General features: G+C 40.4%; 1 protein-coding gene across 1 annotated transcript in view; it reads right to left on the reverse strand.

The window, feature by feature from the left end:
* The window catches only part of FRAS1 (Fraser syndrome 1), a 470,336-nt gene that overhangs the window by 311,064 nt on the left and 146,330 nt on the right, over positions 1 to 12,942 (reverse strand). The window contains exons 17-18 of the mRNA XM_006885294.1: positions 11,910 to 12,050; positions 8,256 to 8,399 (exon numbers count right to left, since the gene is read on the reverse strand). Of these exons, the coding sequence (XP_006885356.1) occupies positions 8,256 to 8,399; positions 11,910 to 12,050 (285 nt within the window). The remainder of the gene's footprint in view (positions 1 to 8,255; positions 8,400 to 11,909; positions 12,051 to 12,942) is intronic.

Consider the following 12,942-nt stretch of genomic DNA (forward strand, 5'->3'; position numbering starts at 1 on the left):
TATATATATAATAACTAAGTTCAATTAAGAGGTCTCTGATGATGATCTTAGGTACAGCTTGGATAAAGAATAAATCCTGTGAGTAAATCTTGCCACCCTACAAGGGAGGGAGTCAAGAGGGTTCTTCTCCAGGTCTTCCAAAGATTTCTTTCTAAAGACAATACAAGTATTTCACTAATGGCCCTGTCTGGAATGAATCGTTCTCTGCTTTGTCTACCATAATATAGTTTCCATTAATACTTTCCAGAGTTCAGGAAAAAAGTAATTCAAATATTCTATGAGAATAACCAGTACTTGACATTGACATTTTGTTTAAAAAAATAATAAATTCCAGGGTTTTGGGTTGAGAGTCAAATAAAGGTATTGAATGACTACAGTATTTTGTCCATCCCAGTGAATACAGTTAGAAATCTGTGTTCATTTCTTTCTTCAGCCTCCTCCTGGACAGCTGTCTTCACACACATCAATGTCACCCCAAAATCATAGACAGCATCTTCCTCATTGTCTCTCAAATGCACCCGCCCAAACTCTTAATACTGAATATGGAAACTATCGAACAACATTATTAATATCACATGCAAGCAAAACACTGCTGAAGAGCACTCAAAAATGGCTGGAAGCAGAAGGATGTGGATGTGCAGGGGGAAGGGTGATGAGTCATTGGGTTGTACAGTTTGATGGATGAAGGGGTGAGGGAAATTGAAAGAATTTGTTCAAATTTGTATTTGAGTTTTATAAATAAACTGGTAGGAAAATAAATATATTTTTAAAAAATATTTTAAAAATAATTTCCTTTAAAAAACAAAAGACTAGAAGTTTAAGCAGGATTTAGAAGAGGCCATGGCACCAGGGATATCACTGCTGATGTCAGACAGATCCTGCCTGAAAGTAGAAAATATCAGACTATGCAAAGGCATTTGACTGGGTGGATCATAAAAAATTGTGGTTGGTATCTCATTGTGGTTTTGATTTGCATCTCTCTTATTGCCAGTGATTTTGAGCATTTCTTCATGAGTCTGTTGGCCATTTGAATGTCTTCCTCTGTGAAGACTCTTCCCAAACAATGAAGTACTACACAGGGTGCAGGAGCAATAATTTTGTAAACTACTACCTAACTTAGGAGGGACTGTAGAGCATTATGCTGAGTTAACTAATTCAGTCCCACAAGGACAAATACTGTAAAAAAACCCAACAACCCATTATTGTATGAGGATGAGTATGAAGATCCAAGGCGGGGCTTGGAGTAGAAGTATAGGGATGAGGATGGGCGGGTGTGAGGTAGGTTGGTTGTTAATCATAGCTAATCCCATAACACTTAATTGTGTTCTTGTGAAGCCTATACCTGGACCAAGAAGCTGTTGTGTGAACAGAGCAGGAAAACACCACACAATGTGTCAAGGTCGTATTATCTCTCCATACCTACTTGATCTGTATGGTGAACAAAATATTAAGAAAGCTGGATTCTATGAAGAGAAATGCAGCATCAGGTTCTGAGGGAGACTCATCAATAACCTGTGTTACTCAGAGGACACAACCTTGCTTGCTTAAAGTGAGAAGGACTTGAAGCACTTGTTGCAGAAGATCAAGGAATGCAGTCTTCAGTATGCATTGAATCTCAATGTCAAGAAGACAAATATTCTTACCACTGGACTGATAGGAGTACATCATGGTAGACAGAGAAGAGACAGAAACTGTAAACAACGTCACCTTACTTTTAATAAACAATTAACACTCTTGGTAGCAGCGATCAGGAAATAAGAAGCACTGAATTGGGAAAGTCTGCAGTTAGGGACCTCTCCAAATTATTGAGGAATAATAATATCAGTTTGAGGACTAAAGTGTGTCTGATTCCAGGCAGTGGTCCTTCCGATCACTTGCTATGCATCTGAGAGCTGGACTACGAATAAGGATGACAGAAGAATAACTGATGCCTTTGAGTTGTAGTGTTGGAGAAGAACACTGAATATCTCACGGACTTCCAAAAGAACAAATAAATATATCTAGGAGAGGTTGCAGCTTGAGGGCTTTTTCGGCAGCAAGGATTATGAGGCTTTGCCTCACATAATCTGAGCATGTTGCTAGGAGGGGCTATTCCCTGGAAAGGGACATGATGCTAGGAAAAGTGGAGGATCAGCGAAGGAGAAGAAGACCCTCAACCAGGTGGACTGACTTGGTGACTGGTGTGCTGGGCTGTAGTATGTCAGGAAGTGTGAAGATGGCACAGGACAGGACAGGGTTCAGATCCACTGTTCATAGGGTCACTATGAGTTGTACTCAATGGCACCTAACAACCACCACCTCTTAATAAAAAGTATATTGACAAACACCCCTCCCCTCTTCCTTAGTTCCTAAGTATCAGAGGTCATGTTCTGGTAGCTTCCATTAGATTGAAAGATGTGCAATTCACATCATTAGAAAATTTTTTGCATACAATTTTACAGGATTTACCTGATTGCTAATAGTTAAGAAAGCCATGATCTCTTTTCTTCATTCCATTCAGTTTTTTTCTCACTTAAAGGTGTTTATTTCTTATTGGCATTCTTTCAACTACCCACAACCAGTTTTGTCTTAAGAATAACTTAAATATGAGCATGATACTGCCCTGCTGAAAAACCTTCAAGAGTTTTCCACAGCCTTGATGTTAAACCATGATGTTTTCCTGAATATATACAATAAAATCTTCATGATCTTGCCTCTGTCTATTTCTGCTTTGGGTATGGCTGTTCATACATACAGGTTCCATGCTACTTAACTGTTTGCTGATACCTAAAAAGATCATGTAATGCCTTATTTTTTGCCAATGCCTTCAGTGTAGCCTGAACTTTTTTCATCACCTTTGACTCTTGTTCATATCGTACTTCTTGAAATTTTTTAGTGTTGACCAATTCTTTTTGGTACAGAGAGACTGTGTATTCCTTCCAACTTCCCTTGATGCTTCATGGATCATTCAAGTTTTTGCCATTAACATCTCTCAGTATTTCAACTTGAGGCTTACTTGGATTTTTTTTTCTAGTTCTTTCTGCTTGAGAAATGCCAAGTGAGTTCTTTGCTTTCTATTCTCTGACTCCAGGTCTTTGCACACTTTTTTATAACATTTTGCTTTATCTTCTCAAGCTGCCCTTTGAAATCTGTTCAGCTGTTTTGGTATCTCTTAATTTTGTTTTGGATTCTTGACACTCTCTGGAAAAGTTCATAGTCTTTTCTGACATCCACTTTGGTTTTTTCTTTCTCCTGTCTTTGTAATAACTATATACTCTTTTGAAGGATGATATCCTGGATGTCTTTCCATAGTTCCTCTGCCCTCAATCATTGGTGTTCAATGCCTCAAGCCTGTTTTTGAGGGGATTCTTATAATCAGGTATATACCAGGTGTATACTATTATCAAGATGTAAATAAGGTTGTATCTTGGGTTTTGTGGATTAGTTTTCATATTCTTCAACTTCAACTTGAACTTGCACATGAGTAATTGGTAGTTTGCTCCACATTCAGCACCTGGCTTGGTTCTGAGTGTTGATAATGAACTTCTCCAGTGATTCTTTCTGCAGATATGGTCAATCTGATTCCTATGCAGTTCTACTTGGTGAGGTCCATATAAAGTCTGTATAGTCACATTTCATGTTTTGTTTAAAAAGGTATTTGCTATGAATAATTCATCGAATGTACAAAATTCAATCATTTGATCTCCAACCTCATTTTTGTCACTGAGTTATGACAGATGGAAGAAGGATTTAAGTTTGCCATTTTCTCGTTCTTGCTTGAATACAAAATCACCATCCTTGGTACCATCAGCCAGGATATCAGGAGACATACTGTATTGGGAAAGTCTGCTGTCAAGAACCTCTCCAAAATATTGAAAAGAAATGATGTCAGTTTGAAGACTAAGGTATGTAGAGCATTGAGAAAGTTGGATGTGAGGAATCTCTCCAAAGTCCTGAAGAACAATGATCTCAGTATAAAAGCTGAGGTAACTGATTCAGACTACAGTCTTTCCAATCACCTGCCATGCATCTGAGAGGGAGATAACGAATGAAGATGAAAGAAGAAGAATTGGTGCATTTGAGTTGTGGTGTTGGAGAAGAGTGCTAAATATTCCCTGGACTGGGGGATACTCTGGCCTAAAGAACAAACAGATATGTATTGGATAAAATGCAAACAGAATGCTTCTTAGAAGCAAAGTTGGTGAAGTTTAATCTCATATATTTTGGTATGTGGTTAGGAGAGGTTATCCCTTGGAAAACATCATACTTGGATGTCCACACTGGAGGGTCAGCGAAGGAGTGGAAGACCCTCAATAAGATGATCGACACAGTGTCTACAGCAAGGGACTCAAATGTGTCAAGAATGTAAAGGACTGCACAGGACAAGACAGAGTTTAGATCTTTTGTTCATGGGTTGCTATGAGTCATACCCAACTCCACGGCACTTAACAACAACAATTCCTACGATAGCCAAGATTTGTCTCTTTCACTTATGCTAATGAGAACTGCTCTTCCAGGGCTGCAAATCTCCATTGTCCTTTAGCCCAGTTCTATAAATCACTATTCCAATGGTTCTGTATTAATCTTAAAAAATTAATGCATCTCCTAATCACCTAATTTACTATCAAAGAGGGCTCTGGACCTTAGAGAGGCCAGAGCTCATTAAAAATGAATTTTGTTCCAATCTCCTTATACAAACATTTATTTATAAAATATGCCCTGCATAAAATTTTTAGAGTCCACACACAACATAGGATGGAAATATAAGTCATTATGAAGGATGTCATCTAGGTCCTGACTTCTATCTCTTCTTTTCTAATTATATTCTAACTGGGATCAAGTCCATTTTCTGACAAGCATACAGATTTCTACCCTAAAACACAACTTCAGTAAAGACAGTCCTTTCCAAAATTTCCACAGCCCTACCATCTACAAGATTCAGTTCCAGGTTTTAGTTTCAAGTTTTTGATTGTTCACAGCTTTAGTTTGCTTGGCTCCACAGTCAACACTCTCGGCACCAGTAGCCAGGAAATTAAAAGATGTATTGCGATGGGAAAGTCTGCTGTTAGGGACCTTTCCAAAGTCTGAAAAGCAATGGTGACTTTCTGGAGACTAAGTTGCATCTGATACAGGCCATAGTCTTTGCAATCACTTGTTACGCATCAGAGAGTTGGACAATGACTAGGGAGGATAGAAGGAGAATTGATGCCTTTGAGCTGTGGTGCTGGAGAAGTGCTGAGGGTACCATGGACTGCTAGGAAAACAAACAGATTCATCCTGGAGAGGGTTAAACCAGGTGGCTCCTTTGAGGCAAAGATTCTGAGGCTTCATCTGATATACTGTGGGCATGTTGTAAGGAGGGACCAGTCCTTGGAGAGGAGGATGGAGGGACAGCGCAGGAGGGGAAGGCCCTCTATAAGGTGGATTGATTCGGTGACTGAGGTAATCAGGATGGGAGTGTCAGAGACAGTGTGATTGGCACAGGATAGAGTAGAGTTAAGGGCTGTTGTACACAGGGTTGCTATGAGTTGCAAGCAACTCAATGGCATATAACAACAACAACAAAAGCAACAACAACAAAAACATACTTTGGTTCAAATCTGCCAGAAGCTCCATAGAATAAAGATGGGTCTTCTCCTCATATGTGAATTAAAGTCTCTGAAAACTTGCTGGAGGGTCACCTCAATGGTAAAGTTCAGACTCAATGGCAAAGGATGTTTGCATTTTATACTTTGGTTAGGGAGTTCTGGTGGTGTGGGACTGGTGCAGTGCTAACCCACAGGTCATGCCTCTCTGGCCATTCCATTCCACCAGCAGCTAGGTGAAAGGAAAGTGAGCAACTTCCTTCCATACAATGTACAGCCATACAATTATCAGCTGTAAGGTGGTTCCAATTCAAAAGCATTAAGTGAGTGAGATACATTGGTTCCAATATAAATTTTCCAATCAGTTCTTCTACTGTGCATTAATATCACTCATGTTCTTCAGCAGGACATCTACTCATTGATCGTGAAGAACTTACATGCTTTAATGCCTCTGGGCAGGTGTCGTGGTGGAGCCACAGTTGCAAAGCCACCCTCACTGACCCGTTTCTATCTCTCTAACAGAATCCTGCATGGTGCCTTCCATATCATGTTTGTGTTCACTCTTCTGAATTCCTATTTCCCTTACTACCATCGGTGCTATTACCCATAAAGTGCTTTATACTATTTGTTAACTTCATTTGTGCCTTTAGCTCATGGCATTAAGCATCTTGGAAGAACTCTGGGCTCCTAACAGCAGCAACTCAGTTTCTTGTTCTCAGAGGGTTGCCAGTAAATATCCTCTAATGTACTTTAACCATGTCAAGAACCTCTCAGTTTTTATGGTAACTACTCCTCCATATAGATCCTAAAGTAAGAATCAGGAGCTGTAGTTAAACTGACAAATCATATTAACAACCCTGTTATTACCAGTATCCCTTTCAGCTGGAAGTACTGATCTCTCTCTGTCCACTTCCCAAGTCACAACTAGGAGTGCTGGCAATAGGTCTACACGTGACACCTACTTGGGTTTTTAATTAATTTTAAACACAAACTCTCTGAGATTTTTTGCTTTGCCCCTAAAAAAATCTACAGTCTTCACAGGTAGGGTTCTAATCTAAATGATTCATCATTCATGTGCTGTTCTATTCTTGACTGTTCAGTATTCCTAGGGTATAGACTTGCCCTCCAACCTCTGTCTTTAGTCAATGTCATGTGCCTAAATGTAAGAACCAGAGAACAGTGACATCCTCACCAAATCATCTTAGAACACTGTCAATTGAATGTCCTTGACGGATGCTGTGAATTAGACAATCAGTCACATTTCTCCTCCCTGCCCAGGAACAAACCCCATAGTAAGATCAATCCCTCCAGTATGTGGTCTACAAGATCCCAGCCTTCTCCTCTTTCTCACTATCTCAGCATGTAGTCATTGTGTACTGTTGAGTTGGAACCAATCCATAGCTAATCCTCCAGCAGGTTTTCAGAGGCAGAAATGACATGGGAGGAAATCACCCATCCTTCTCCCAGGGAGCAGCTGGTGGATTCGAACCATTTGCCTTTGAGATTGCAACAATGCTCCTTATCAAAGCGACCACCCAGTAAAGGCAATTAAAGTTCTGAAAATAGTTATTGCCGGAAGATTCCTCCTGGAATGTGCTGGAATGGGCTATGAAATATTTAATAACCCAGTTACCAGCTGCCATCAAATCCGTTCCAACTCTGCTCATGTGTGTCAGTGTAGAATTATGCTCCATATAGTTTTCAGTGGTTGGCTTTCTGGAAGGAGATCACCAAGTATTTCTTCCAAGGCACCTCCAGGTAAAGTCACACTTCTTACTTTTTTATTACTAACCAAGCATAAACCATTTGTGGAACTCCATAGAACCCACTAAGCTATATATTACCCACCCTAGACTAAGCTCCTTAGAGGCAGAGCTACTATTTTATTCACCTTTTTGTTTTGTTTTGTGCCATCAAGTTAAAACCAACTCATAGCTAATCCCCCAGATCTCCAGAGGCTGTAAATCCCACAGAAGGAGACTGCTCATCTTTTCCCCTCGCAGCAGCTGGTGAATTTGAAGCACGCCACCTTTGAATTGGCAGCACAACTCCTTACCCACTTGGCCACCAGAGCTCCCTGATCATCATTAGGAGGCATTGTTAGTTGTCTGAATGGAGAGATGAATATAAACATTGTCCAGTCCCATCACTATTCAAATTCTAGACTGCTTGCCTATTGTTATTCTTTTTGAGACCTGAGATCTAAAATGATGAGAGAGGGGGTGGGGGGAAAATCTCATTTTCTAAAGGCAACTGATCCCCTTAGAGGTTAATCTCCCCAAACTTTTGTGCATGAGCTGATAGTAAAGTTTCTCTACAGCAAGAGGCAGGAAATAATGAGAACACCACCTCTGGAGTGATTGCTTTTAAAATAGGTTTTGCTATCTTAAAATGAAGAATGCCAAATACATATGGCGTACTATTATCACTTCAGTCTTTATTAATGTGAGACTTTAATTTGTTTTTCAAGAACCTCAGTGTTACTAGAAGATGCCACTGGAATTAAGAAATAAATACAAAATGCCTGCTCGAAAACAGTGAGGGGAGTTCCCAGACATAGACAAAGGCCCTCCAGCAAACAATTTCTAATCTGATGACAAGGGACAAGTACAAGAGCTTCTGAGGTCTGGTGTGAAGCATCCCAGCCACTGAGTAGCAGTTCCTGAAGACCATGAAAAGGGTTTCACTCACCCGCGCAGGATCCCACGAGGTTGAAGAACTGCTCCTCCTTACATTTGGTCCTGCAGCTTCCACCCATAAGCATGATATGCGGGTGACAAGAGGTGCAATCAGATTCCGATGGGCCGTGACACTGTCTGCACATTGCATGGCACTCTAGGTGGAAAAGAACGAGGATTGGAACTACCAGCTCAACACATACATTATTAACGTACCTAACATGCTTCCCAAAGCACATTAAGGGGAGATGTCAACTAAAATCATCCTTTGAAGGTTCTTAAGCAAGCCCCTTTGACTTTACACTTGACCAATAGAAACAAAATATCAAATCTGTTGCCATTCAGTGTATTTTAACCCTGACGACCCCATGTGTTACAGAATAGGATTGCTTCATAGAGTTTCAGGGTTTGGATGTATTTTTGGTTGTTGTGGTGAGGTGGTGAACATTAGTCCTTAAGGGAGAATTTCACCAGGCTTTCCCCCCCACAGAGCCTGGTAAACTGGTTCCATAAAGGGCTTAAATAGGTAATCTTCAGGTCAGGAGCTGTTTGTGTCACCAGGCTCCAAGCGGTGGACTTTATAGTGTCAATAATAGTATACGCCATCCCCTTTTCCTTATGACTCAGAGTGAAGTCTCTCTCAGGGAGGAGTGATAGGGAATGGCAAAGGATACACTGACAAAGAAGATTAATCAGAACTGGCTTTGACAAGCACTGTGGCATTTGGACAAGAACAAACTGGGAGGAGGGTAGAGAGAATAGTGCAACAATGAATGAATGGAAACCCAAAATCTCTGTAAATGTTTATGAAAATTAATAAAATATAGGAAAAAAAATAATAGTATTGTTCAAGGGCATAGCATGAAATCTAGAATCATGAAAATTCAAGTACTTGGCCAGCTATCCCAGAGGGTCCAGCAAAATGATCCTTATCTGTGCAACTAAGAATGTTCAAATTAGAGTCACAAAACAGAAAAGAGTTTTATAAAGCTCTCTACACATTCCTTCCTTAAAATCCCATGATTGAAGGAGAAAGCAGAACAGAAATAAGAAGACATTTGGCTTTGCAGGAATTCCTGGCAGGCGAAGAGGGAACTGCATATAAAATACAATACTGAAACTTCTCACCAGAGCCGGATGCCACCCTACTCTCCAGATCACAGCTTGATACCTATTTAAGCAGCAATATTGAATCCAATTATGAAGCAAAGAAAACGTTCTCTTTCTAGAGGTTATCATGGGCTTGGTCTGTACAATTTCTTAGATGAAATACATCAAAGCTACATTCTCCCTAGAAAATCTAACACACTACCAAGAGGCACTACATTTAAAAACACATGTGAGTCACGTTAAGGTGCAGGCAGTAAAGACACGGATGGCAAGGAATAAAAGAAGGCTGCAGCTGCAGCGGCATTCCTGCTGCCAAGGCAGGCAGCAGGGGCAAGAGCATGGAAGGAGACTGAAGGATCTCCCTGCCAAGGACAAGGAGGCCTGAGGGTGCTCCAAGAGGAAGGGAGGGGAGTGCCTGGAGCGGGGTCGACTCTGCTGGAACTGATGACAAAGAATTCCCTTCTGGCACGTAGCTGATGGAAAGCAAGGGCAAAGAGTTTGAGTAAAATCAACTATCTGCTGCTCACATCTTCTGGCAGTAGACCAACAAGAGATAAAGTGTCATTTAAAAAAAAAAAAAGCAAGCAAGTAAGAAAATGAACTGGTGATCAGCAAAGCATAGCACTAAAAACCACCCCCTTCAACATTCCAGAGACTCTTAACTTTGAAAATACCTGTCCAAAAGATACCAGCATTCTCAGCATAATTGCCACCACTTAGTTTTTCCTCCCTGCCAGAATATTTCCAGTGACCAGGGTACCTTTGCACTCATGGTACCATCTATCTGCTGGCTTCAAGTGGATGGAGGTGTGAACAAGGAAGAGTCAGCTAATCAGACTCTCTGTCCACATCAAAAGTAATTCAGCTAGGGTGAAGGTACCTGATGATAGAAACAGCTTTCAAGGACAACCTTAATCACCAAGAAATGGAGAAAACTCCCCACAGAGCTTGATAGAGTGTTTTAAAGGTAAACCAGCCCACCAGGGACTAGGAGAGATTAAGGGATATTTTTAAAATATAAGAAAATTCCAGGAGAAGTTTGTTGATCTTCAATCACCTAAATTTTTGCTTGCACTAAATTTTCTTGTTGAAGGAAAAAGGCTATATGAAGCCAGCAAATATTAACTTATTTTTAAAGGGTATGTAAAAATATACTACATATTTTCTTACTCCAAATCTTTCATGTAAGACAAATTCATGACAATAAATTCTTTCCATTAAGCTGGCTCACAGACTATTTTTAGAGAATAAAAGAATACTTTTGATAGAACATTTTGGTTTGGGTTTGCTTCCCCTCCCTCTTTCTCCTATGGACATAAGAAAATACAGCATAAGAATAAGGTGCTTCAATTTTCGTATTTTGTCAATTCCAATAAAATCCTGTTCTAATCCCAACTGGTAATTTTGAGAGTCTCTTCCAGTGAGATACAATGTAATTATAATTGAAAGTACTAGATGTTGCTGTTGCTGTTAGGTGCCACTGAGCTGAGTATAACCCATAATGACCCTATGAACAAACAACAGATCTGAAGTTTTTCCTATCCTGTGCCATCCTCACACTTCCTAACACATTACAGCCTGCTGTAGCAGTCACCATGTCAAACCATTTGGTTGAGGATCGTCTTCTCCTTCACTGACCCTCTACCTTTCTGAGCATCATGTCCCTCTCCAAGGAATAGCCCCTCCTAGCAACATGCCCAAAGTATGTGAGCTGAAGCCTCATGACATTTGCTTACAAAGAGCACTCTGGCTGCACCTTCTCCAAGACATATTTGTTTGTTCCTTTGGCCATCCATGGGATGTTCAAGGTTCTTCTCCCACACCACAGCTCAAAGGTACTAGATAGTGTGGGAGAAAAAAGTGCAACAAAGCACAAAGTAATAATAACAACCAGGCCTACTGGTCTCATAGAGGCTGGTAGAACACCTGAGACTGTAGCCCTTGGACTCCCTTCAAACCTATAAAGTCATCAGAGTAACAATCATGAAAAATCTAAAGGGTAGCATGTGTCCAGAGATAAAGACCAGAAGTCAGGAAGAGACAGGATAGGAGAAAGAAGCCAACTGATGAACACAGGAGGACTACTGGTACACTGTAGGGATTGCAATTAATGTCACAAAACATGTACGAATTGTTGATTGAGAAACCCATTTGCTCTGTAAACTTTCACCCAATCACAACTTTAACGATAATAACAAAAAAGTAACTGAAATAAATATTAGGATAAATTGAGTCCCCATAGGATAGGACATAAGGCTATTATTTATGCACAGAGGTCTCATGAGAAAATTTTTATCACTTAAACAATTTATTCTCTTAAGTAAAGTTTATCACTTTCCACTTTATTGCTTCTTTCTTATAAAGAATTTATTCTTCATTATTAGATGAATAGAATTTTGTAGTCCCCCTTATCTTGTATTTTTAATTGTGCAGGATCAAGAATTTATAGCCACACCTTTATAGTTTCCTGGTGTGTTGTTTCTAATCACAACATCTGGTTGAACTATGGAGGCAAAACATGGGCACAGAGAATGTGCCCAGCATGTTACATACTCACCTGTACAACTGCCTTCCTGGTTAAAGTATCCATCTGGGCACTGGGAGAGGCACTGCCCATCCAACAGTGCACGGGAGGGCTGGCACGTTGTGCAGTTACTTGGACTCTTCCCCACACACCCGAGACAGGACTGGTGACAGGCTGAGAGAGATAAAAAGAAAAGAAGAAAATCAGGAAAGGTGCCAAATGACAAGTAGAGTACTCCGGTCTCTTACTTCAGCAAGCCTGGGCTGGAATAAATTCTGTGCATTCACGTGTTCCTCCCAACAACAGAGGCAACATCTCACCTACTCCTTCCTAAACGCAATCTCTTTCAAAGGGAGTGCTAACAGAACACGGGTTATATATGGTGCAAGTGCCACAAGACAGATCGAACCATTTGAAAACTCATGTATTTCTTCTAATGCTTGCGTTCTCAGAGAATGCCAAATGAAGATTAGGAAGTAAAAAAAATGTCTCCCTCCCACAGAATAGCTCCTTAACCACCACGAAACAGAGGTTATAGGATGCTTATCAGCTTTTCAAATAAAAGAAGGGGGGGGGGAAGAGGTGGAATCTTCATTTACAGTGCCACAGGGAGCTCTGGTGGCCTAGCGGCAAGAAGCTGTGCTGTATTCCCAAAGGCATATATGGTTCAAGGTCACCAGGTACTCCGTGGGAGAAGGATGGGCAATCTGCCTCTGAAAACCCACTGGAGGGTCAGCTATGGGTGAGTTCCGACTCTATGGTACACAACAACAATATTCTGTGATAAACCTTGGACACACACATGAAAAGAACTAAACAACATTCTGAGCTGCTCAAACTAGGTGCAGCAATAGATGCATAAGTGACTAGAATCCAGTGAGCAGCATTGAGAATAAGAGTGTCTCATTGCATCTCTACTTGACCTTGATTAAGTTACACTATTCCTTAAAGCTCCTTTGTCCTCATTTATAAAGTAAGGACATAAACAGCACACACTGCATACAGTATTGTAGACACTAAATGATTTGATGAATGTAAAGTTTTTACTATGGTGTTGGATACCACA

The sequence above is a fragment of the Elephantulus edwardii genome, unplaced genomic scaffold (genome assembly GCF_000299155.1).
Source record: "Elephantulus edwardii isolate Elephantulus edwardi_28Jun2011 unplaced genomic scaffold, EleEdw1.0 scaffold00042, whole genome shotgun sequence".
Taxonomy (NCBI): Eukaryota; Metazoa; Chordata; class Mammalia; order Macroscelidea; family Macroscelididae; genus Elephantulus; species Elephantulus edwardii.